This window comes from Dermacentor silvarum, chromosome 5 (assembly GCF_013339745.2).
Source record: "Dermacentor silvarum isolate Dsil-2018 chromosome 5, BIME_Dsil_1.4, whole genome shotgun sequence".
Lineage (NCBI taxonomy): Eukaryota > Metazoa > Arthropoda > Arachnida > Ixodida > Ixodidae > Dermacentor > Dermacentor silvarum.
Window position 1 is genome coordinate 184,789,103 of NC_051158.1, and position 26,926 is coordinate 184,816,028.

The following is a 26,926-nucleotide window of genomic DNA, read 5'->3' on the forward strand; positions in this document are numbered from 1 at the left end:
GTCGGTGCCTCCGTCGACCGTCGTATATTCGTTGCTGCCTTTCGGTCGGTCCTTCAACTCGCTCTTCTCGGGAGCCTGGATAACCCGGTCGCTGCTGCTGACGTGGCCGGGAGAGGTGACGGGTTAGGCCTAGCGACGTCCTCGGCCGCTGCTTCCGTCTCGCTCCTTTCCCGAGAGCCGACGTGGCGTTCCGGGGATCATCGAGCGTGCCGGTCTGCCGTAGAAGGGGGAGCCTCTCTGGGGTGCCTGGTCTTGTCGTGAGGAGCTGCAGCTCGTCCAGGAGCCTCGCCCGAACTTGCCGAGGTCGACGGCCACACCGTGGACGGCCAACGTCACGGACTCGGCCAGACCCCCAAGTCTCCCGTCGCCAGTGCGGTGCTGGCGATGCGACCTTCCTGGCCCGGAACCACGTCGATAATGCTCAGACAACGCCGTTTCTCCTTCGATCACGCCTCGGGTCACGCGCCTCGCGCGCTCGCGCCGTTCAGAACGCTCCGCTCACATCGTCCTTGTCTTCTTTTATGGCGCCGCCGGCGTCTTACTCATGACAATGGCTATGATAAACAAATCGCTCAGCACTAACCAACGTCAGGAACTGGCAAATATTCTACGAAAACACTTCATGGTGTTCGACTTTTCCCAGCAAGAGGCTCCACCATCCATTCCCCCTTCTCGTGTACAGCATCGCATAGACACGGGATCTCACCAGCCTCTGCGACAAAAGCCATACCGGGTGTCACCTTCGGAGCGCAAGGTGATCAATGACCAAGTCCGTGACATGCTAAAGAAAAACGTTATCCAAGAATCGAGTAGTCCGTGGGCAGCACCAGTACAGTAAAAGCTCGATGATACGATCACGGCTAATACGAATGTCCGGATGATACGAATTTTTCTGTGGTCCCGGCCGAGCCCCATTACTTTGCAACGTGCTAGAGAACGGTTGTTACGAATCAATTTTCAGCCTGCGTCGGTTGATACGAATAAACGCCGCCCCACCGACGGCGGCGAAAGAGAACAGCGCGCAGTCACGCGCTTTCTCTCCTCTTTTGGTGCGGAGGCGCGGCGCCGGACAGCGCGGTCTCCGCGACTGGGCGCGAAGAGATTGAAGCGGTGGCGCTTCAAGAAATAAATACTTTTTACGTACACGTGCCTGAGTGAGTTCACCTCTGACTCTTTAATTTAGCTACAGTCGAATCTCGTTAATTCGAAAACGCTTATTTCGAACATACCGCGCACCGACAATGCTCTTAGCAGCGCGCCAAATAACGCGGCGGCGCCTCCGACCAGCATTGCTCCGACACCGCCATAGAGCAAAAGCTCAGGAGAGACCCCTCAATGCCGCGCGCGAAGGAACGGGGGGGGAAAGAACCCGCGGCGGAAATTTCCTTCTCTCTCACATTACAAGGTCGCCGTTTCTGCATCGCGCCGGAACAAGCGTGTACGTGCCGACTAGAGTGTTCTAGACAACCGTATTCTAGCTGGGATACTCACTAGTGCCGACTTCTCAGCCACGCCGATAAAATGGCAGTGAACCCTTCTCCTCTATTTTCTAGTCACATGTTGACCTTGCACGCTGCGGCAGCAGCGTAGAGGAAAGCAGCGGCGGAGGCACAGTCGGGCCAACGAAACTGCCACGCCCGCAAACGCTCGCTTCCCGATAACGGCAGAAAACGAAACTTCAGGGGGTGGCTAAAATAAGCTGGCGCCAGCACGGCGGCGGGCGCGCACGGAGATGTGCGCACGGAGTCGAAGGTGAGAGAGCTACGAGGGAGTTGAGAGGGAGGGCGAGGGGAGCCGCCGAAGCGGCGGAGTTGACGCGGCCAAATCCGCTTCCCTGCCGCCCTCACCTTCGACGGTCTCCGCGCGCACCCGTGTGCCGGTGCCGCCCGCTCGCTCCCTGAAGCTTCGTTTTCTGTCGTTATCGGGAAGCGACCGTTAGCCGGCGTGGGCAGTTTCGTGGCCCGCGCTTGCTATGCGCTTGCGCGCCGCGATATTTCACGACTCGCACCGTTCGTGCATCGTGCTATGGTGCACGAATACTTCAAAAATACGTCCTTTTAATTCGAACCAATTTTCGGGCCCCTTCGAGTTCGAATTATCGAGATTCGACAGTAGTTTTAATTGTGTTTCGATGATACGAATTTCGGCTAATACGAATATTTTTCGTGACTCCGTGAGATTCGTATCATCGAGCTTTTACTGTAATTCTAGTTAAAAAGAAAGATGGCACATGGCGATTTTGCGTTGATTACCGCCGCCTCAACGCCATTACAAAGAAAGACGTATACCCTTTGCCACGGATTGATGATGCTATAGATTGCCTTTCTTCGGCCTCATACTTTTCGAGTGTAGACTTGTGCTCCGGATACTGGTAGATTCCGATGCACAAGGCAGACAAGGAAAAAACGGCATTCGTTACACCCAACGGACTTCGAATTTAATGTGATGCCGTTTGGGCTGTGTAATGCGCCTGCAACTTTTGAGCACTTCATGGACAACATTCTGCGTGGTTTGAAGTGGGAAGTCTGCATGTGTTGTTTGGATGATGTCGTGATTTTCGGACGCACGGTTAGTGAACACAACGCTCGCCTCAATCTTGTACTAGAGTGTCTAGGCAAAGCACGCTTGGTACTAAACTCCAAGAAATGTCCCTTTGGAGAATGCCAAACACTAGTTCTAGGCCACCTAGTGGACAAAGAGGGCATAAGACCTGATCCAGCAATAACTGCTGCGGTCGAAGCCTTTCAGCAACCTCGCTCAGTAAAAGAGCTACGAAGCTTCTTGGGCCTTTGCTCATACTTCCGTCGGTTTATTCCCGGATTTGCTCACATCGCACATCCATTGACATGTCTGCTTCAGAAAGGCGTTCAATTTCACTGGACCCCAGAATGTGCGTGTGCTTTTCATGAACTGTAGTTCCATTTGACGTCCCATCCAGTTCTCAAACACTTCGATCCCTAGGCTCCCACTGAACTGCACACGGATGCTAGCGGTATTGGTGTCGGCGCAGTTCTTATTCAACGCTTCGACACCAAAGAACACGTCGTAGCGTACGCTAGTCGCTCTCTAAGCAAGCCCGAGCGCAATTACACCGTCACAGAACAAGAATGTCTCGTGGTGATTTTCGCAGTACAGCGCTTTCGGTCATACCTGTACGGACACCCTTTCACCATCGTCACAGACCATCACTCGCTGTGCTGGCTCGTCAATCTGCGTGATCCATCTGGTATGCTTGCACGTTGGACGCTCCGTCTACAGGAGTATGACTTCACGGTTTCCTATAAAAGCGGTCAACGGCACTCCGACGCCGACTGCCTGTCGCGGCTACCGCTTCCCACGACGGACTGTGACGCGGACAACTTTGACCACTACATCGTATCCTTGGAGCCAGCATTTCCTGATCTCAATACCTTTAAGACTGAGCAGCAAAACGACACTTTAAAACTGCTTGCTGCCAAACAGAAATCAGCAGCCAATCGTTATTGCACACGTGATGGGCTTCTGTACAAGAAAAACTATTCACCCATAGGCCCACGATATCTCCTGGTGGTCTCGAAAAGTCTGCGCACTTCCATCTTGCGGGCTATGCATGACGAACCAACCTCCGGTCATTTGGGAGGAGCTAGAACGCTTTGCCGTCTTTAAGAACGATTTTACTGGCCTAATATGCGTCTGACGACGCGACAGTACGTGTCTAGCTGCAACGAATGTCAACGTCGCAAACGTCCCACAAGTACTCCTCCTGATAGACTACACCCTGTGCCACCCCCAAGGACTCCATTCGAGCAAGTCGGGATCGACCTTCTCGGCCCGTTTCCACGGTCCTCTAACGGAAATCCTTGGATCGTAGTGTGTACTGACCACCTGACACGCTACTGTGAGACGGCCGCAATACCATCGGCGACTGCAGCCGACGTGTGCGTTTTCTTACTACGTTTTATCATCCTCCGAGACGGGCCTCCTAAAGTCATTATTAGCGATCGCGGGCGACAGTTTACTGCAGATGTGGTTGAAGAGACACTTCGTCTGTGTTGTTCAAGTTTTCGACACTCTACGCCGTACCATCCACAAACAAACGGCCTTAGGGAACGCACCAACAGAACTCTCACGAACATGTTGTCCATGTACGTCTCGACAGATCACAAGAACTGGGACAGCGTTCTACCTTTCGTAACTTATGCATTTAACACCGCGCAGCACGAAACTACCGGCTACAGCCCCTTCTTTCTTCTTTACGCTTGGCCGCCACGCTATACCCTTGGTACGATCTTCCCATTTCTGAACCACGATGATGCCTGCATATCGGAGACCATCTGTCGTGCAGAAGAAGCCCGCCGCCTTGCTTATTTGCGCACTCTTGCTTCACAGGATCGCTCGAAGTCACGTTACGACCGCCGACACCGAGACGTCACATATGATCCCGGTGACTCAGTGTGGCTGTGGACGCCTGCCAGAAAGTGTGGGTTGTGCGAAAAACTACTGGAGCACTATGTTGGACCTTACGTTGTGTTAGAAGGTAAAAGCGAATTGACATACCGCATAGCACGTCTCCTTTCACATGGTCGACGCTCTTCAAAGACTGAAGTGACTCATGTTGCCCGCTTGAAGCCCTACACCACTCGAGATGCTGTTTGACTTGCCCGGTGGACTTCGTCTACGTGGTGGGATGTGTTACAAGCGTGAAAGCCTTGTATGATTTGGGTACGTGCCGCAAGCAGTAGTGGGACACGGGGTACGAGAGGGCAGAAGAAGAAGGCGTTCGCCTAGCGATAGCAGAACCTCGGCTGGTGCCCAAGACTGTTGGTTGCATCCCAATAAACCCTCTTTTCACGGACAGTTACCCGTAACAATATTTACACTGTATTAACAAGAATGGCAGCGGCTGACAAGATCATAGTTAGCTCACGAAGTCCAAAGCGTTGTCTTCAAGTCATCTCAACACATCTTCTCCATAGCTCTGTCACAATATGATTATTAAAAATCAGGCCCCTCAGTTCCCTTTCTTCTTGGTTATCATCATCATCATCAGCCTATATTTTATGTCTGCTCCAGGACGAAGGCCTCTCCCTGCGAATATCTCAGCAACCTTCGGTTTGCAGATGACATTGTCCTATTCAGCAACAATGGAGACGAATTACAACAAATGATTGAGGACCTTAATCGAGAAAGTGTAACAATTGGGTTGAAGATGAATATGCAGAAGACAAAGATAATGTTCAATAGCCTGGCAAGGGAACAAGAATTCAGGATCGCCAGTCAGCCTCTAGAGCCTGTAAAGGAGTACGTTTATCTAGGTCAATTACTCACAGGGGACCCTGATCACGAGAAAGAAATTTACAGAAGAATAAAATTGGGTTGGAGTGCATACGGCAGGCATTACCAAATCCTGACTGGGAGCTTACCACTGTCGTTGAAAAGAAAAGTGTAAAATCATTGCCTTCTACCGGTGCTAACATATGGGGCAGAAACTTGGAGGTTAACAAAGAAGCTCGAGAACAAGTTAAGGACCGCACAAAGAGCGATGGAACAAAAAATCTTAGGACTAACGTTAAGAGACAGGAAGAGAGCGGTGTGGATCAGAGAACAAACGGGGATAGCCGATATTCTAGTTGACATTAAGCGGAAGAAATGGAGCTGGGCAGGCCATGTAATGCGTAGAATGGATAACCGGTGCACCATTAGGGTTGCAGAATGGATACCAAGAGAAGGGAAGCACAGTCGAGGTCGGCAGAAAACCAGATGGGATGATGAAGTTAGGAAATTTCCAGGCGCAAGTTGGAATACGCTAGCGCAAGACAGGGGTAATTAGAGACCGCAGGGAGAGGCCTTCGTACTGCAGTGGACATAAAGATATAGGCTGATGATGAACTCTAAAACATTGTGAAAAGCTTCTTCCAAAATGGCATCTGTACAGCCAACGTGAAAAGGCCAACATAAAGCAAAGGCTGGGTTTAAACTGCTACGCTCAGCTGTGGCCATCAGCTTTTGTACGTGCCTCTCCTCGTAGCACTGGTAACACCGACGTTGGCTCCTCAATCCACAAGTTGCAAACTCAACTGGGGGTCACCACTGGCACTGTAGTCGACATGAGGGATCGCATGGGCACAGCTGCCACATCAGAAATACGGGAGGAGGGTGACAACGAAAGCTTTAGCAACGCCAAAGAAGCCTCAGCCGTGCTGTGCCTCACAGCTTACCTTATAAATAATAAGACATTAAAATAATTCAAAAGAGAGCAAAAGAAAGATTCGATCATTGCGAAGGGCATTTCCCCCCTGGGCAACAATGCCTCTAGCTGCAGGGCAATCGTATTTTAGAACAGTTCCAGACGCACCCTCTGCTCTCTAAAATGCTCATCTGGCGCGGTCCAAATACACGCTTCACCTTAATATTATGTTCGTGACTAAAAAAAAAAGGAAAGCGCACCTTTTGCTAGGTGGGCAAGGTTTGTGCACACATAAACTTTCTTGAACACAAGCAGACGGGCAGTGCAAACATGGCATTTGTTGTTATCGAAGCTGTGGACATGTGGGTTTCAGCTTTTCTGCTGAAAATGAACACGAAACCCTGAGGACAGTGCGCAGTTGACTGCAAAAGTGACGAGAGTGGTAAAAATGCACTGCGCCAGTTATAGCATGATGAGAAGCTTCACCAAGCCTATTTAGGTGGCAGCCTCTGAATTAAGTTCAGGCATCAAAACCAGAAGTAGTGGCCTCTACGTGCATATGTAAAAGCAAATTTAAAATGTGCATCACCATGATGTACAGCAGGCAAAGGATTGCATGCACCGTCCCATTCCGCCATAGCCTCAACAGTGGAAGCCTTTGAAAAAGGAGCGGAAGCACTGCAGTACTGATCAAGGGCGATCTTTGAATGTCGATAACTCCGCTTCCATTCAAGACATTCAAATACAGTAGATTTATGTTAATTCAACTCTGGTTAATTTGATTTTTCGGTTAATTTGATCCCAACCGAACATCCCTACTGGCACCCATGCATTTCTGTGGGCCAAAACTTTCATCATTTCGATCCTAAAATTGGCCTTCACCGGATAATTCAGACTTGACCAGTCAGCACGCATGCGCTTGACCCCTGTGGTAACCCCATACCGACCCCTTTAGTGGCAGCTTTTTCTGTCTCAGTGGAGCTTAGGTGACAGCAAATGCCATGAACCAACATCAAAAAATCTCCCATCGAAAATTACTATTTTCAGCCTGCCTTCGGATGATTTTCAACCAAGAACCATAGCTCACAATATCTGATAACGGTATTTACTCCACTCAAGTGCACATAATTTTTTTTTTTTTTCAGAAAATTGAGCTGAAAATTACCTACATGGTGTAATTTAATACGAGACCAAAGTCACCTATGCAGTGTTTATATGCTTCACCACACAACACAAATGCATTGCAACAAAGCTCACTTTCAAAACCATGCAGCGAAACTAACTTCAGGAAACCAACCACCACAGTGCTACACACATTACACCCTTGCCCATTTTATTTGTAAAAAAAACATGGTGCACATTACATTTCTACTTTGTTTAGGAGCTAACATCATTTCTACATTAGTTTTCCACTTTGGACACGTAGGAAATTGGTGTGCGTTTCATTCAGGGGTGTGCGCTGAATGGTAATGATATGATGATGATGATTTATTGGCATCCTCGATGAAACAGGGCATAGTCACCTACAAAGTCTGCTTGAGTTACTCAGGTGTGTTATTCTAGCATTTTTGTATTAATTACTGTAATCTTTTTTTCTCTTCCTCAAAACATCTCTGTCCACCTTGTACCGCTACCTATGCTTGTAACGGATCCAGTCGTATCAATCTCGTCTCGGGTTTCTTTCCACCAATATTCTAAATGTCTCTTGCTTATCTCGACTGCTAGCAGGTTGATGCTTCCGTCCACTTTCAACCTAGGTAGGTGTACCTTACTTATGGGTCTTACTGGGTCACTCCCTCCGCATCCCATTAGGATATGCTGAGTGGCCTTCGGTTTTTGCTGCAGCATGCACATAACTCATCTGGTTGTACATATTGCTCAGGTATGTTTTTGTCCTTGGGCAACCAGCTTGAGCCTCAAATAGCGAGGCACTTTCCTCTATACATTGCATATTATACATATACTAATGGATAAGCACCGTTCCAGCATTTTTTTTTTTTTCATTCTTTTTTTTCTGCATCTTGTTTATATTCAACCTGTCAGATAAACTTACGTCAAACCCGTGAGGGTCAAATTAACTGCAGTTGACAGCACGTATTTCTTCAAAGTAGTCTCAATTTTGCCCCTTCCCGTGAAGGCCGGACCCTTTACCTTGGTTCCAGCAAAGGATCCTGACTCGTGCAGGATGGCGACACGCAGTAGAGGGCACCAGCAGTGGAACTCGCGCACCCACTGATGCATCACTGTGGTCGGGCACACCAACAGGACAGGACCCAGACCCGTGAACCTGCACACATACACACACACCATGATGACAGCAGCAGCAGTAATGACGACACAAAAATCTACGAGCATGTTGCAATCAATCTTCAGTCTGAAAAATTGAAGAAGATCCGGTATGGTGCTGTAGAAAATATTGGTTGCACCCACACGGTTTTATAGAGTATTCAGTGGTGCCACAGATAAGTCCGAGCAGCTACGGAAAATTGGCACTCAGCCTTTTATTTGCAGTAAACATAGACTCTTAGTTTTAATCTGTCAACTAATCAGCGAGTCGAGGATAGCTTTGCTTGCAAAAAACTAGCTTTGTATTCAAGCGAGAAAGTGTCGCATACTGTATTGCAGGAAGGCTTCATACGAGCGTTTATTTAGGGTCATGTCAGCCTTTGAAAGCGTACATGTCGACGCCCTGACAAATTTCCCATTGACTTAAGCAATTTGGGAATCAAAATGGCGTTCTGCCAAGAGGCCACTCAGACAAGCCACAGTATCTGTGATAATTGGTTTCATGCAAGTTACTACATTACTTGAAAAATTTTTGCACCCAACCACCCAAAAATATATTATATGCAAGCTCTACATAAGACATGTGCACCTTTTACTTAAACAGACTAACAGGTGATTCCTTATTCTGAAACAATTAAAAAACATATTGATATTACATGCCAAGTGCGAGACCAAAAACACGGCATAATGCAGTGTTTTTATAAAAGATACAAGTTGGCGCTAACAAGTGTGTGCCACCATACTGCAAAAAATGTTGCTTTCAGCGTTGATGCATTATCCAAAACATAAATTTATTTGTTCATATAAAAGAAAAGGGAAACGTAGATATGGAATGAGTATGCAGGTTCTCTTCGTGCCCTGCAATATAACTGAAATTTGATTAATCTCATGCCATTAATCGCAACAGCAGGTAACAAAACAACTAGCAATACAGCACACCATCTGGCCAAACTGAGAATCAAAATGGCGGTCCACCATATTTGGTGGTAAATAGTGACAGTACCTTTGTCACCAGCCTAAAACAGCACTAGAGTGCATGCAGGCACCCTAAACGCAGCAGAACCACGTTTATACGTTCTGGAAATAAACGCCAAAAAAACTTACTAACCAGGAAAACGTACAATCTGCAGAATGTAAACAAAATTTGAAAGACTCAACTGTAGTTGACGTCTACAGAATGCAAAGCGTTTCGTGAATCCTCGCAGCAAGAAACTCCGACGCTGGTGAATCCTGAGCCGCCCGAGACGCACACTGTCGTTCTTGCAGCTTTGGCAAGCTCACGCTTGCATTCCTGAGTAAGCAGCTTTTTTGAGTGGAGCATTTTGGTGGGATGTTTCGTTGCAGCACAAACTCCGTTGCGCGTCGAGTTGGCAGGGCCCTGAGTGACTCAACACACACGTCGTGGTTTTCCCATTGCGTACTGCTTAGGACGGCGACAAAAAACACTCACAAAATCAAGCTGGTGTGCAGCAAAGAAATACACAATGCCACCAGAGAGAAACATGATGCTCACTTCACACTGCTTGCAGAAGAGAACGACGCCTTCGGGTAAAAGGCCTATTAAAAGCATGCTGTACACTTTCAATGCCACTATGCCCCACGTGCTGTGCAACAGATAGGTGAAGATGCTTATCACAATAGCGTTGGTGGCAATAGCTGTGAGCGTGGCATGCAATCACCTGGGAGGAGATTTGCAGGTACCAGAAGAGGAAACTGAGTACGCACCGGTGTTTTAACGTAAGACAGGTGGGTGAGTACTGCGGGACAAATGCTGCGGCAGGTGGCTACTGTTCCTGATCGCAAGCATATCGCACCTTTTCTTGTTTACATGGGATCAAGTGGCTGAAAAATGTATCATACCATCACAGTTTGCCTATGTACTAAATGTTTGGGACAAAAGATTGTGGTCTCCAAAAACGTATTAGCCAATAAAAAACAAGTGTAACTGTATTGAGTCATCTTTTGTGGCGTCAATCCCCAAAATTGACGCCAGGAAATCGTACCTAAAACAGGATCGTATCAATGAGGTTCTACTGCATTAAAGAGGTACTACCGCCTCCACAAATACACATTCCTATGTCATGTTTCTCTATGGTGGCATTGTGTATTCCTTTGCCGCACACCAGCTTGATTTGAGTGTTTTTTGTCGCCGTCTTAAACAGTACACAATGGGAAAACCACGACGTGCGTGTTGAGTCGCTCAGGGCCCTACCAACTCGACGCGCATCGGAGTTTGTGCACATTCCTATGTCAAGCATTGGCAACCAAATCAGGCAATGACGCAAGGCTTCCAAGCAATACGGAACTATGGTACGTATAGTGCGCTATATACGATGCACCAATACATGTCTCTCTAGTGCCTCTGCTTGACATGACACTCGCTAACTTATGGCCTTCGAGAAATGGGCGCGCATCTAGCAGGCCAGTGAAATTTGCCTCTGCCGAAGAACACCCTCTTCCGTTCTCCCTCACACAGCATGCGATTTGAAAGTGTGTCCGCAAATAACTACAAGTAATTCAACCGTTTGACTACTGGTGCCCTCGGTGGTGTCTAAATTTCTTGCTTCAGTTTTACTTCGTGAGAGCCATAAAATCTCACTAAACTGCAATTTTGGATGAACACACTATGTTGAGGTTACCATAAAAATCCATGGTGTTCTATGAACACAATGTTATAAAAAGTAGAGAATTGTGTTGCATTGAAGTTTGTTATATTGATGTACAGTTAAACCTGGATATAATGAAATTGACAAATTCCCGGAAAACTTCATTATAAAGAGGATTTCGTTATATGCAGGTTCGGCACGAAAATTCGAAAAAGAAACGCTTACCGTATTTACTCGATTCTAACGCGCCCTCAATTGTAACGCGCACCTTTTTTCCGTTTTCATCGAAGCACTCATCCTTGGAATGTCACACCAGGTACCGGATGCATGGACGCATGTCGTTTCGCACAAGCGTGAGGCATCGGAAACGAAGAGCGAGCGTCACGATGGCGTCGTAGCGTCGTATAGTGTTACAGTAGAACCCCGCTGTTACGTTCCCGGGGGCTGCGTTTTCCCGGCTGTTACGTCGTTTTCGACCGGTCCCGGCAGAGCTCCCATAGAACCCAATGCATTGGTAATGCCACTGTTGCGTCGCAGCTGTGGGTCCGTTACTGCATCATACGTTGCGAACTGCCACCCCTTGCCGGCCTGAGTGGCAATTTTGACTTTTCATGTCGCTTGGCTTGGTGGCTTGAAAATGGCACTGGCCGCCAAAAGTGCTGGGGGCGACAACTATGACGTACTTTAGGTTTGCGCCAGCAAAAGTATGACGCTTGAGATCCGTATTTGCTATATAAAGATGGTGTCTATGACGCGGTGTGGCCCAAAATTGGTTTTGGCTCATATAAAGATGGTGTCTATGACGCGTTGCGGCCCTAAAATTGGTTTTGGCTCATAGATGTTCCGTATAAAGTCCAAGGGCGATAACGCAGTCGCCGCGCGTCGTATGCTGTATGTGCGAGTGAAAACGTGCGAGGGGAGCCTGCGACCGCGCCTAAATCTCGCGCGCGCAAGAAAAGCAGGGAGGAAGCGTGCCTTCTTCCGTTGCGCTCGAGTAACCGGCAAGGGAGCGAGGAGGGAGGGATAGCAGGACGGCGTTGTACTCTGCTCTGGCATCAACTGCGTACTGCGCGGCGGCGTGCGGCCGCGCGGGCCGTATCTTGAAAGCAATCTGCGTTGGGGCAGAGTCTAGCAGTGTAGGTGCGTCAGCGGCTCGTAGCTTTGTGCGTGCTGTGTGTTCTCAGCGCTCAGTTTGCGTTGAAGCGATAGACAACAGCACGAAGGTCACTTCGCTCGCTTCTCCAGCGGCGCTTCCACACGCCGCCAGTGTTTGACAGCGCGTGTCTGAGCTCATCGAGTGTGATGTGTCACAGCGTGTACCAGCGCGTCGGCAACATCAACTGGAAAAGGAGAGAGTGCCGGCTTGGCGGGCTAGGCCAGCTGCAGCAAGTGGCGGGATCAGGTTTGAATGAAGGGAGGGGGAAAGATCATGCCCGCGGCGGCAAGATCGCCGGGTCGAGGGATGCAGGCCCGCCTCGCACACGCACGCACGCACACGTGCGCTCGCTTCGCATTCCGTTGCAGTGGAGAAGGTGCTTCCGGTTGCTGCTCGCGCAAAAATGACAAAATTTGGGGCGAAATCTCTAGGTTGTCGGTGGGGAAAATTCGTTATATTGAGGGGGTCTCCCGCTTACACTTAGTTACGTAGAGGTCTCAAATACATGTGCTTCTATGGAGTAACGGCGGGGAATAGAAAAACTTCGTTATATCCAGGAATTCGTTATATGGAGATTCGTTATAAGCAGGTTTAACTGTACGACTGAATATGCCATCAAGCCCATTTTTTCCGTGCATTTACGTGCGCACAGTCAGTCCTGGACATATCATATCATTATGTCTATATCAAACAGTCACAACATCCCCTGCAAGCACAATTCTAAAGATTTATCTTGCCTCTTGAAATTATTGCAATAAAGGATGTACTTCTTTCTCATTGTACATCGCACCGTGTACCAGCCCACTGTAATTATCGTTGTTTTATAATAATTACTTTTTGCTGTTTTGTTTTTGCGGGGAAGTTCTCCGAGGTTTTGCTAAATGGTTTACTTTGTGAGCAAGCCTAAAGATATAAACCATGCTCTGACTGCCCAGCCACACAGACAAGCGGCTTATGCAGGCTGGAACTTTCTTCTGTATATCGTTCATGAATAAATCAAGGGTGTATGAATACTCGAATATCACCGAATCCGATCGAATATTTCGATTTACGAATCAAATGTCTACCATTTGATTTTCCTGATATTCGATGTAAAGACTCACACAGTGCCCCATGTTGCGTGCACTGGGGAGCCCCTCATGCTCGATGCTGCCTCAGCGAGCGTTTAACTTTTTTTTACAGCGTAAAAGGAGCGCAAAACAAACAGGCTGCCCCAGCGGACACAGTTGCGGACTTACTGTGAGCACTCCCCGATATCAGCCCGAGGCGAGGATCGCAAACACGTAGCGCCTGAACGCTGCAATTCGTAGAACTGTGCCACGTTGGAAGGGTCTGCCTGTCGGTATACAAGGTTCGTCCGGTTCGTTAACAGGACTGATCAAATTGATAACGTGACGCAGAGAGAGGGAACGGCTAGAAAAGCAGTGGACATATCACAAAGTGCGAAGATCGGGCGGATTAGGTGCCAATAGGCACGCAGATCATGTTGGATATGCGGCAACGAACTTCACGCCGCTTCAACAGCCATCAATCTATATCGCACGCATGATCTCGGGACCAATCACAGATGAGCCATCCGAACAAACAAACTGGCAGCGGTTTGCGGCCCGTTACCACATCGGCCAGCAGTAAATTTCCATCACGGCCACACTGCCTATGCCTATCAACCCAATCCGTGCTGCGAATGTCAGGTGTTGGTGACTAAAGTTACAGTTTGGAGCCAAATCAATGCCAATCTGTTAGCAGCAGCCGCGACACTTGGAAAGCTGACAAACCGCCTCACAAATAAAAGTCAGTGCATGGGATGGCAACAAAGTGGTTCACGGCCGCCATCTTTGTGATGCACTATACGGTGGTCTCTTGTTCCCCATAGACGCACATCGGTCTCTTTTTGTAGCTACAAGCCACCCACAACAATATCAGCTTTGCATTTACACGGTGGGTGCGAAAGTGTCATGGCTAGTTGCACGGACTTGCACGGACAGCAGATAAACGAGAGGAAGGGAGTGAGCGTTGCGCCAACTTGCCGTGACTCTCCAGATTGCAGATGTCACAATGTTTGCCCGGCGGTAAATCACACCGAACCCGACAATGAAACGGCGTAGACGGCGCCTGCTCTTTACTGTCAGTGATAGAGTCACGTGATATGCAGTCCTTCCGTTTGTCGCGCAGATTGGCCATACCATAATCCACCAGCCTTTATAAAGTTGGGATAGCTCTTCTGTATTTCGGAGCACAACTGAAAAGAAGAAGTGTCCATGCAATAAGTAAAAGATTGTCACAAAACACAGGTTTGCTATTCAGTACAACAGAACATCACTAATTCATTAGTTTGAGTGGAAATAAAGGCACTTGATTCTAAACAAAAATTCTATTAAAGAGAAAGTATTTTGCCAGCCCTTCATATACTAGAACTGAGCTGTAATTACTGCTGACATACTAATTTGGTGTTCCCTATGTTAAGCGCAGACCTTAATGCACGTCTTGATTTCTATGTACTCAACACACTGAAAGCTTGCCACATTCTTGTTATGCTAAGAGACTCCAGAGCATGTGCAGCACCGTATTTTTTTGTCCAAAATTCATAAGCATTAAAGGCACAGACAACCACTCAGAACATGAATTGAGATAACCCTGCTGATGTAAAGATTCCTTATTGTATTGGTTAAGAAGAGGCATGTTGTTCTCATTAAACGAGGATTTATATTTTTAATTCTTCAATAAAAGTCGGGAAAAGTAACCTCTGGCGCCCTACGCGGCAAAAACATGCAGATGCATAAGAGGTCTACCACGTGGCCTTCTATAAAAGTATGTGGTTCCTGGTCTCTTTATTAGTATTGACATGCAGTACACTTTAAAGTTTTTTCTAACTTACAGATAGGCCTTCGTTTGTAGCGAGTAGAAAAGTGGCACTGCCTTCACCTGCGTTTTTGATGAGTTGGCTTGGCTCGTCTACCGACAGAATAACAACGACAGGGACCAGCCAGCCATGACGTAGGCGTGTACTTGGCTACAGGAAAAACGCACTACAAATATAAGAAACGTCTCTACTACAACGCAGACTTATTGTAGCGGCTTCTTGTTTTCAAAAGTGGCCGAAAAGGCAAAATGTAAGTGGTTAACTTTTTTCCCACCATAGGGAAAATACCGTATTTTCCGGTCTATAAGTCACACCTTTGTATAAGACACACCCCCCTCAAAACGTCAGTTTTTCCAATAAAAAACGTATATAAGTCGCACCAATGTATAAGATGCACCTGTTCGTTTGGTAAGCGGTTAAAAAAATTACACTGATGTTTCACTCCATGAATGCGGATCACGCGCAAGCATATGGGTGCCGTACATTTCCTATACAATTGCAATAGCAATGATAAGGACACTCCAGGCGCATTTCTGCTGTCGTGGTTGCCGCAATGGTCATCTCCGTGCACGTATGCTGCATGTGCAAGTGAAAGCGTGCAACGCACAAGGGAGGAAAGCGGGAAGGCAGCGTGGAAGCGAGGGGAGCGGCTTGTACTCTGGGAGCAACTGCGTAGTTTGCGCAGTGGCGCACGCCTATCTGCAGATGCGACGACTTCGGGTTCGGTCGATTCGCAGTCGACCTGCCGCCGCTTGTGTTGCTGCTCCGTCCATCTCGTACGGCACTCGGGAACTCGATCACAAGACGAACCTGGTACCTCGATAACGCATACAGAACCCGTAGCAACAAAGTCAACCAGAGCGCTTCACGTGGCCGTACCATCGAATCTGATTTTGATGGCAGTTTTTCAAAAAAAAAATGTACATAAGTGTTCTATAAGACGCACCGAAGAAAAAAAAACGCATCTTATGCTCTGGAAAATACGGTAGGTGTTTTTTGTAGGCTCCTGCCAGCTATTCTTTTTTTTTTTCTGAAGGAACTACTGCACTCAATATTTTATGTATTACATAAACAAAAAGCAGAATGAATGCACTTTTCACGCATGAAAGTTTTATTAACGAGATGCATGTAACAAAAAAGATATAAATTGCCAAAATCCAGATTGTGCGATAAAATTGAACAAAGTTTGTAAAGATACGCTTGTATCGAGAAGAAAAAAATGTAACGAAAGTAAATGTACTGCAGTCTAATAGGCACTATCTCCGAAAAAATCTAAACTGTTCTATGAACAGGTATTCCGTTACAAAAATTTAACTGCAAGCACTACGGTTGGGTATGCCAGGCTACGGCGGCTGATGTTCCGGGATGGTTTGCGTAGTCGTTGCTCTCAGAGTCCAAGTCCGATGAAAAAGCAGCATCCTCAGACCTGTTGTTGCTCGATCCATCGATAGAAACAGTGGCAGATGCAGCGAAATCACAAGATCTGCTATCTTATGAAGTGCACGGGCTGCACTTGGAGGCGGCCATTTTTGCTTTCTAGTTTAATGATCACAAAACTACGGAGTGTGTATCAAAATTACCACCTGGCGGGAAGAAAGCGAATTGCTTAAAAAATACAAATATAAGTCTCCTCCATGTCCGATAGCGCAGTGTGTCCGTTAGCGACGCAGAAGGTCTCAAAAGCGGCGTTTCAAACAATCAATAGCAGGCTAATGATGCCCAATGGGGTACGGTACAGAAAGCATGCAAATCTTTTAAAGAAGGATACCACCACGCACTTGTCTGCGCATTGCAGGTCTTGTCCTGACTGTGAAGCGCTGTTTTTTAATGTCATGATCCTAGGCAAAAGCAAGAACAAAACCGCTCGTGAACTGTTAGAGGCCTACTACATCGAAATCAATGGTCTAGCCTGCGTTAGTCAAATGACCGTGACACTTTATGATTCGGAAATGAGATTGCTAAGCATACAATGTGACTACACTGCCTTCAACTGACTAGCGCCCTTTGTGTGTTTTATGCGTTTGCGCATGCGTATGTTTGTGTATATTAGCAAGCCCTGCTTCAGAATAAATAGTTGTGAGTGTAGTGCTCGTCTTTCCTTTCCTCTCGTCTTTCACTGTTGTCTTTTATTTCGAGTTTTGCGCTACTTAGTATCATGTTCAGTACCAACTCGCCCAAGAAGTTATTTTGATGCACAAACCACGCAGTTGCTACCCAAGTACAAGCCGCACCACCCCCCCCCCTCCTGCCTTCCCGCTTTCCTCCCTTCTGCGCAATTCGGTTCACCGTCGCAGGCTTTCACTCGCACATACAGCATACGGCGCGCGGAGACGATATTACCGCTCTTGGGACTTTAAACAGAACATCGTGGCAGCCACGATGGCACAAATGTGGGTGGAGTGGAAATATATGATACTCATACGCTTCCGCGTGACCCGCGTTCACCGATTGAAACGTCACTGTAACTTTTTTTTTTAATCGCTTACTGAACAAACAGCTGCGTCTTATACACCCAGTACGACTTATATTAACTTTTTCCGGAAAGACTGCCATTCTGAGGGGGGGGGGGGGGTGCGTCTCATACAAAGGTGCGAGTAACAGACCGGAAAATACGGTACTTACTCTTGCCTTTTGGAAGTGCCATCTAAATTCAGGGAAACAAAGAGTAGTTCGGCATTCACACTCCACTCGATAACCTGACAAAGCCAACTGAAGCCTAGCGCACTCACGGTCATATAACGACTTGAGTGCTAAAAACACTCGACTCAGCTTGAGACGAGCCAATCCGGAAAATCCAATATGGCAGTGCCCGTCGGATGTGGGTGCTCCTGTTCGTGGTGGTGCCGGCAACTGCTACCACGATTCACGGTGCATGCTGGTGACGAACTGCTCCCGCGCCGCTTTTTCGCATGATTATATTACAGGCCGTAAAAGAAGAAACAAAAAAGTGGCAGCCACTTTTTGGGAGATTCGAGGTCGCGTCCATACAATCGGGAGATGCGAGAAAAATTCGGGAAGTGCCCGGACAATTCGGAAGAGTTGGCAGGTATGGACAATGAAGCCAAGGAAAGCATTGGGGAAATTAGGTGTGGTTGAAATTGGGATGTAGAAAATAATGAAGAAAAAGAAAATGAAAGTGGATAACCTGTCACCGGCGGGATCTGAACCCGCAACCGCCGCATTATGCATGCGTTGCACTATCAAATGTGCTACGGCAACGGCCATCAATTCGTCCATTAACTTAGGTATTTAGGTTTACTAGATCTAGCCCTAGGAGTGTTAGCCAGTGCCACTCAGAACTATGGTGGGCGGATGGAACATCCTTCTTAGCCCGATGGCGTCACATAACTCTTGATCTTGGGAGAGCAGGCGCGTGGCTAATAAACACTCGCATGCTACCTAATGACATCAAGGCTGCCAGATTCGAGACCCTGCAAACAGCAATTGCAAACAGTGCTCATTCCAGATTTGGAGCATTCAGGATGGCGACAGCGCCACTGATTTGCTTTCCGACACAGTGCACACAGCCAAATTAAGTTACAATTGGTTTAATTCATTTTCAAGTCATGCATTTACACTTATGCAGTGGTACCACTGATGAACTGAGATTTGGAGCAACCTTTGGAGCAGCAAAACCTTAATTTTGGAGCAGTTTGGAGCATCCAGATACAGATTTCGGAGCACCTTGGAGCTAATAAATGCCAGCTGCTGGACACGTCCTAAGCTATTTCAAACACTTAAAAATTGACAAGCGTTATTCCAGAAAGTATTTGCTTGCTGTAAAACAATGTTGCTCTGCCTCTAAATACATGAGTTTCCCTTTAATTTAAATGAAGACAACAAACCTGTTCACACAGTGTGCTGTAATTACTTTATTTCAAGTTAAGTGAAGCTGCTCAGATGATTTTTTCATTAACAGCTGACACTGTTATGTTTTCAGCAAGGCACTAGCATCTGTCAGAAACACCTGGCCAGACTCAATGTCATCAATGCTTTTCTGAGCCACGCCAGGCCTTGATGAGCCCCTCGTAACGCTCAGTCATTGCTTCAGACGACACCAGGTACTTTTCAATGGTTTGTTTTTCCTCGTAAAGCTGAAGCCTCTGTTCAGCAACTGGCCGATACACAACTGGCGTCGATCGATTATTTCGACACCAGCAATTCAAACAAGCTCAATTATTCGGACTACTTTAGGGCACCATCACTGGCCCATAAATTTAAAGTATACAGGTAAGTACGACCGAAATTTCGGGCACCTTAATGTATACGCTATTCCCTATAATTCGGACTCCGCCTGCACAACTGCGTGCTAATTTGACCGCCGAGTTGAGCGGGAATAGCAATATTTTTGTGTTGATACGTCGCTGGCATCGCCGCAACATGGTGGTCGGCCGTGTTACTGACATCTCCTGGAAACCGAAACTAGCGAAGCCTAGTTAATCCAGCACTGACCACGCGATACCATTGTCAAGCGAACTCCGAGCCATTCGGGAGTGCATTTGGGTTGGCTCCGCACGTCCAGTGTTTATTCATTGGCATGTTAACTAGCGACACGGTCGCGGCAACTTAAGTTGTTTAAGCGGTGCCGACTACACTCTCGATGTCTCCGCCGACGAGGACAGTGACTGTCTCAAAAAAATAAAAATACCCCGTCGTCATTCGACCATGACAGCGCGGTCGAATCCTGCACAGCAATATTGTAGCGATGCATTTCGCTCGATTCTACATGCCACCCTTTTCATCCACCGCGCAAGGAGTGGCAGCAGAAAAGGCATCGGTACAAAATCGCGGTCCTGTTGCCAAAGGTTGAAGATTCTGTGCATGCATTTATTGTACTTTCATCTATTTGTGGCAACAGCATACCAATGGTAGAAATACGGACTCACCAGATAGTAGGCAAGCCTACTTGCGCACAAGACCGCGTTGACAGTCAACTTCGGCTTTATTTTTAGACGATCCCTGTCCGGGATACTTTCACTTTCGCGACATTTCGCGTGACTAGCACTGGACACGTCAGTGGATGATAGCGTTCCTGGGACACTACCAAGTATGCCAACGCTGACGCACGTGACGCGAAATCCCGCGAAAACGAACGTGTCCCCAAAAGTGGTCCAGCGAGAATAAGGTACTTTTTTAGCCACTGGTGGAATAAATTCAGTTCTTTTCTGGTGACTTTGGATTATGGATATTTCGGACTCCCAATTATTTGGACTTCTAGGCGGTCCCCATTGAGCCCGAATTATCGGTAGCCGACGTATAGATAACGCGAACTTCAATTTATGAAGTAAGTTTAGTTATGCACTATGCATGTCTGCGGGCCACTGCAGCCACACACGTAATGCGCAGTCGCTAATTTCAGCGCACTTCCGCATAAAATCGTGTATTTTTATCAGGACGGTGCAGGAAATCTAGTATGGTGCAATGTGGCGTATTTGGCGCAGGTGTGGGAACACTGACTTACATTTTGGGTGCAAGTGAGCCAAGAGGATAGTGAGCCAAGAGGATAGTTTTGGGTGCAAGTGAGCCAAGAGCCAAGAGTGAGCCAAGAGTGAGCCAAGAGGAGCCAAGAGGATTGATAAGCGCCGTATTCCAGCAGCTTCCCACACGAGTGAGTGGAAAGGGAGAGGGCGAGCGAGCTCGTGGTTACGCAATCAAACATGTGCAAGGGAAAGGGGTGAGGGGAGTGGGGGGGGGGGGGGGGCAGGTTGGCACACATCTTTTCTAGCGCTGCTGTGGCTGCTCATGGATGTCAGCGTGGTGAAGCGCATATGCAGTCCACGCGCCCCGTTTTAGAGGTAATCTGCCACTTGTGCAAAAGCAAAGAGTGCGTGTGCCTAGACAATGTGGCATCATGTGCACCGTCTTCCCGCGCATTTAGTACTGGAGGTTGCCTAATCTAGAGTTTCGGATAGACAAAGCAACAGGCAGATGAAGAATTCACTTCGTGTTGCCACCGCCTTTCATGAAAGCATCGTCCCACAGTGGGCACCACTGTCAGCTGCGGGGGCAGGTGGCTGGCTTCAATTAGGCCGCCGATGTGAAGATATCAACACTGCATGATGCCATATCTTCTGCCGCCAACTCTCAAATTCAGCAAAATGGATTTTTTTTCGCACTCAAAATTGCTTTTTCCGATTGCCGATTGCTTTTTTCTTTCCTGGCTCAGCGTGCCGCAAAGAGGAGAGAGGCGAGGGTCGGGAAGGGAGGGAGCTGGCAAGGAGGAGACCGCGTGCACATGCGCCGCACTGCCCTCGTCCACCCTCGTCCACCCTCCTGGTTGCCATGGCTACGGTGCAGCAGTTTCTTGATACGAATTACAAATTACGGCTGGCTTACACAGCCTTGCTGTTAAAAATCTTATTGGCGTGTGTACATAAGCCGTTTTTCTTTTCCATTCCATGCTTAAAAAGAAGAAACCATGTGCGGTAGCTTAATTAGTGGTTATGGTGGCTATGGTGTTGGGCTTCTAAACTGAAATTCACGAGTTCAATCCAGGCTGCTAAATTCGATGGGGGTGAAATGGAAAAGCATTCCTGTACTTATATTTAGGTGCATGTTAGAACCCTAAGTGGCGAAAACGCAAATGCCGCGGGTGCCTCATCATCATATATCGTTGTTTTGCCACCTTTGTTTATTTAAAAAAAAAGAAGGTGGCTGTGTCCTTCGGCTCTTTCCTAGGGGTGTAAACAAAATTCAATTAGTCTTGAGTCTGATTTCCCAGAAAAACAGGTTATGTAACATTATAAAACTGCGCCAGAATGAGTGAGTGAAGTTCAGCGGATTGAGGCCTGGGCCTAGGTCGCGCCAGGGGCGGTAGAGAGACCCTGTCTCCCGGCCACCTCGCGAGCTCACTGGATGGCCCATAGTTGATCTTGCAGATCTGAGCTGATCAGCGCGGCTTTCCACTGCGCCCCAAGCTGTTCTGGGGAGACTGCATTTTTATCTTGAACATGTGCGCAATCCCATAGAATGTGTTCTATGGTGGCATGTTCTGTCCTACATAATTTGCACAAGTCATCTGGATATAGTTCGGGGTAGATGCGATGTAGGTGCAGAACGCAGAAAAGAAACAACACGACGGTGTTTGCTGTCTGCGTCCTTGGCACTCTTTCATAATTATGTTACCACATCAACTCGCCCAGCTGTCCCTACTTTTGAAACAGATTATGCTTGTCTTATATTTCAAACCTGCATGTGATGCCATTCCCAACAGTATGCCCACTCAACTGAGCATCTTGTAAATTAGAAAAGGCTGCTTTCAGCTATCCGCTGCACTATCACAACGATAACAGTAAAGCAATTAAAGGAACGGCATGCCTCACATACACGTACAGATAAATGCAGATCTGCTTTGCTCGTTGAAGGCGATAAGTGTGCTGCCACAAGCACCACTCAGCTTTAATGGAATGCACACATGGTGAGACTAGCAAAAAGAAATAATTTCCTTGACTGATTTAATTTAGCAGATTTACAGGCTACCCAAAACAGAGTGTTTATTCTGAATGACAGCTAGGAATTTTTAAAGAAGTTATCAACTCCTGTGCAGAGGTGCACAGGAACTGGTACACCTCTACACAACAGCCCGACTCTCCAGCAGCCAAATCATTCGGAACAGTCCTTACTTGCATCGATAACTTGCCCTCGAGACTTGAAAGTGCTGTTATGCGTTACATTCGAACATGAGCCAATTACAGTAAAATCTCGGTGATACGAATCTCGCGGGGTCACGTGAGATATTCGTATCACCCGAAATTCGTATCATCAAAACATCCACAAAATCAAGAAAAAATTAATTTATCTTTACTAGAAAAGATTTCTAATAGTGGAACCCCATTGATACCTTCCTCGCTGCTGCGTTTTCTTGGCTTCTACGTTGCATTTTCGCGGTCCCGACCTAAATCCCTTTGACTTACATGTATTAGGTTCCCCGTGATACGTCACCAATCTGTAATGTTCCTGCATATTACGTTGCGTTTGAATGTAGCGGTCACATAAATTTAGCGGTGTAGCCAGCTTGTACGTTGCAACAAGCGGCCAGCACGTTGCAGATACGACGTAGTCGTGCGGTTGCCATATCTTGAATGCAATGTGCGACGTGAGCAAAGTGAGCGTCCGCGCGGTCCCCATCATCAAACCGATCTGCGATGTTGACAAAGTGCGCCTAGTGCCAGTAGCTTCGTATGCGCTGTGCTTTCGGCGTTTAGTTCGTGTTGAAGCGAGAGACAGCGCAAATGTAAATTTGCTCGCTGCTGCTGTTGCGCTTCCTCATCAAACCAATCTGCGATGTTGACAAAGTGGGCCTAGTGCTGGTAGCTTCGTATGCGCTGTGCTTTCGGTGTTTTTGTTCCATTGAAGCGAGAGACAGCGCAAATGTCAATTTGCTCGCTGCTGTTGCGCTTCCTCATCATCAAACCGATCTGCAATGTTGAAAAAGTGGGCCTAGTGCCGGTAGCATCGCATGCGCTGTGCTTTCGGCGTTTAGTTCGCGTTGAAGCGAGATACAGCGCAAATGTCAATTTGCTCGCTGCTGCTGTTGCGCTTCCTCATCATCAAACCGATCTGCGATGTTGACAAAGTGCGCCGAGTGCTGGTAGCTTCGTATGCACTGTGCTTTCGGCGTTTAGTTTGCGTTGAAGCGAGAGACAGCGCAAATGTCAATTTGCTCGCTGGTGCTGTTGCGCTTCCTCATCGTCAAACCGATCTGAAATGTTGACAAAGTGGGCCTAGTGCCGGTAGCTTCGTATGCGCTGTGCTTTCGGCATTTAGTTCGCTTTGAAGCGAGAGACAGCGCAAATGTCAATATGCTCGCTGCTGCTGTTGCGCTTCCTCACCATCAAACCGATCTGCGATGTTGACAAAGTGGGCTTAGTGCCAGTAGCTTCGTATGCGCTGTGCTTTCGGCATTTAGTTCGCATTGAAGCGAGAGACAGCACAAATGTCAATTTGCTCGCTGCTGCTGTTGCGCTTCCCCATCATCAAACCGACCTGCGATGTTGACAAAGTGGGCATAGTGCCGGTAGCTTCGTATGCGCTGTGCTTTCGGCGTTTAGTTCGTGTTGAAGCGAGATACAGCGCAAATGTCAATATGCTCGCTGCTGCTGTAGCGCTTCCCCATCATCAAACAGATCTGCGATGTTGACAAAGTAGGCCTAGTGCTAGTAGCTTCGTATGCGCTGTGCTTGCGGCATTTAGTTCGCGTTGAAGCGAGAGACAGCGCAAATGTCAATTTGCTTGCTACTGCTGTTGCACTTCCTCATCATCAAACCGATCTGCGATGTTGACAAAGTGGGCCTAGTGCCGGTAGCTTCGTATGCGCTGTGCTTTCGGCGTTTAGTTCACGTTGAAGCGAGAAACAGCGCAAATGTCAATTTGCTCGCTGCTGTTGCGCTTCCCCATCATCAAACCGACCTGCAATGTTGACAAAGTGGGCCTAGTGCCGGTAGCATCGCATGCGCTGTGCTTTCGCCGTTTAGTTCACGGTGAAGCGAGAGACAGCGCAAATGTCAATTCGCTCGCTGCTTCTGTTGCGCTTCCCCATCATCAAACCGACCTGCGATGTTGACAAAGTGGGCATAGTGCCGGTAGCTTCGTATGCGCTGTGCTTTCGGCGTTTAGTTCGTGTTGAAGCGAGAGACAGCGCAAATGTCAATTTGCTCGGTGCTGCTGTTGCGCTTCCTCATCATCAAACCGATCTGCGATGTTGACAAAGTGGGCCTAGTGCCAGTAGCTTCGTATGCGCTGTGCTTTTGGCGTTTAGTTCGTGTTGAAGCGAGAGACAGCACAAATGTCAATTTGCTCGCTGCTGCTGTTGCGCTTCCTCATCATCAAACCGATCTGCAATGTTGACAAAGTGCGCCTAGTGCCGGTAGCTTCGTATGCGCTGTGCTTTCGGCGTTTAGTTCACGTTGAAGCGAGAAACAGCGCAAATGTCAATTTGCTCGCTGCTGTTGCGCTTCCCCATCATCAAACCGACCTGCAATGTTGACAAAGTGGGCCTAGTGCCGGTAGCATCGCATGCGCTGTGCTTTCGGCGTTTAGTTCACGGTGAAGCGAGAGACAGCACAAATGTCAATTCGCTCGCTGCTTCTGTTGCGCTTCCCCATCATCAAACCGACCTGCGATGTTGACAAAGTAGGCCTAGTGCTAGTAGCTTCGTATGCGCTGTGGTTGCGGCATTTAGTTCGCGTTGAAGCGAGAGACAGCACAAATGTCAATTTGCTCGCTGCTGCTGTTGCGCTTCCTCATCGTCAAACCGATCTGAAATGTTGACAAAGTGGGCCTAGTGCCGGTAGCTTCGTATGCGCTGTGCTTTCGGCATTTAGTTCGCTTTGAAGCGAGAGACAGCGCAAATGTCAATATGCTCGCTGCTGCTGTTGCGCTTCCTCACCATCAAACCGATCTGCGATGTTGACAAAGTGGGCCTAGTGCCAGTAGCTTCGTATGCGCTGTGCTTTCGGCATTTAGTTCGCATTGAAGCGAGAGACAGCACAAATGTCAATTTGCTCGCTGCTGCTGTTGCGCTTCCCCATCATCAAACCGACCTGCGATGTTGACAAAGTGGGCATAGTGCCGGTAGCTTCGTATGCGCTGTGCTTTCGGCGTTTAGTTCGTGTTGAAGCGAGATACAGCGCAAATGTCAATATGCTCGCTGCTGCTGTAGCGCTTCCCCATCATCAAACAGATCTGCGATGTTGACAAAGTAGGCCTAGTGCTAGTAGCTTCGTATGCGCTGTGCTTGCGGCATTTAGTTCGCGTTGAAGCGAGAGACAGCGCAAATGTCAATTTGCTTGCTACTGCTGTTGCACTTCCTCATCATCAAACCGATCTGCGATGTTGACAAAGTGGGCCTAGTGCCGGTAGCTTCGTATGCGCTGTGCTTTCGGCGTTTAGTTCACGTTGAAGCGAGAAACAGCGCAAATGTCAATTTGCTCGCTGCTGTTGCGCTTCCCCATCATCAAACCGACCTGCAATGTTGACAAAGTGGGCCTAGTGCCGGTAGCATCGCATGCGCTGTGCTTTCGCCGTTTAGTTCACGGTGAAGCGAGAGACAGCGCAAATGTCAATTCGCTCGCTGCTTCTGTTGCGCTTCCCCATCATCAAACCGACCTGCGATGTTGACAAAGTGGGCATAGTGCCGGTAGCTTCACATGCGCTGTGCTTTCGGCGTTTAGTTCGCGTTGAAGTGAGAGACAGCGCAAATGTCAATTTGCTCGCTGCTGCTGTTGCGCTTCTTCACGTCAGCGTTTCGATAACAAGTCTCCACAGTCATCAAGCAAAATGTGTTAATGTTACATTGTGCTTGTTAATTTAGTAAGTAAGCGAATGTTTACAAGTTTACACGGCCGGTACAACTACTATCCTTACTTCGTACAGCTGTCTACTAATTTGCTATCGCAATAGTTGCCTCACCTTTTGGGCGAAACTGCGACTTTTTTTTTCTCAGTCCCCAGTTTCTAATCTGAAGGGGACCACAACAAAGTCTGATATATAGAAAAAAATTTCAAGGGGATTTTACTACTGTCTGTTATACACAATTATTCGTTACATGTGGGTTCGTTATATCCAGGCTTGACGGTAGCTCCCCCCATGATCTAAATGACCTACAATTATAATTATTTTTTTAACATAGTCCTAATCTGTGGATCATATAATGCTGGGAGGGTATTTTTAATTTTCTGCCCATCAATTTTTTTAAAATTTGGATTTATTTCGTTGCCTTACATGGTACAGTGAACCTTGATCATCCTAGAAGTGACAAATTATGATTTGATTTGGAAACTGCTTCCAGCACTGCCTTTATTGCATGTTCTAGTGCCTACCTATCCAATATTAGCTTTTTCTTGAGCAGTTTT

At 47.7% G+C, this 26,926-nt stretch overlaps 1 protein-coding gene across 1 annotated transcript in view; it reads right to left on the reverse strand.

Annotated features, from left to right (window-relative positions):
* Positions 1–26,926, reverse strand: part of LOC119454634 (DNA excision repair protein ERCC-6) — a 339,000-nt gene that overhangs the window by 195,722 nt on the left and 116,352 nt on the right. Inside the window, exon 9 of the mRNA XM_049668141.1 lies at positions 8,318–8,453. Coding sequence (XP_049524098.1) covers positions 8,318–8,453 — 136 coding nt within the window. The remainder of the gene's footprint in view (positions 1–8,317; positions 8,454–26,926) is intronic.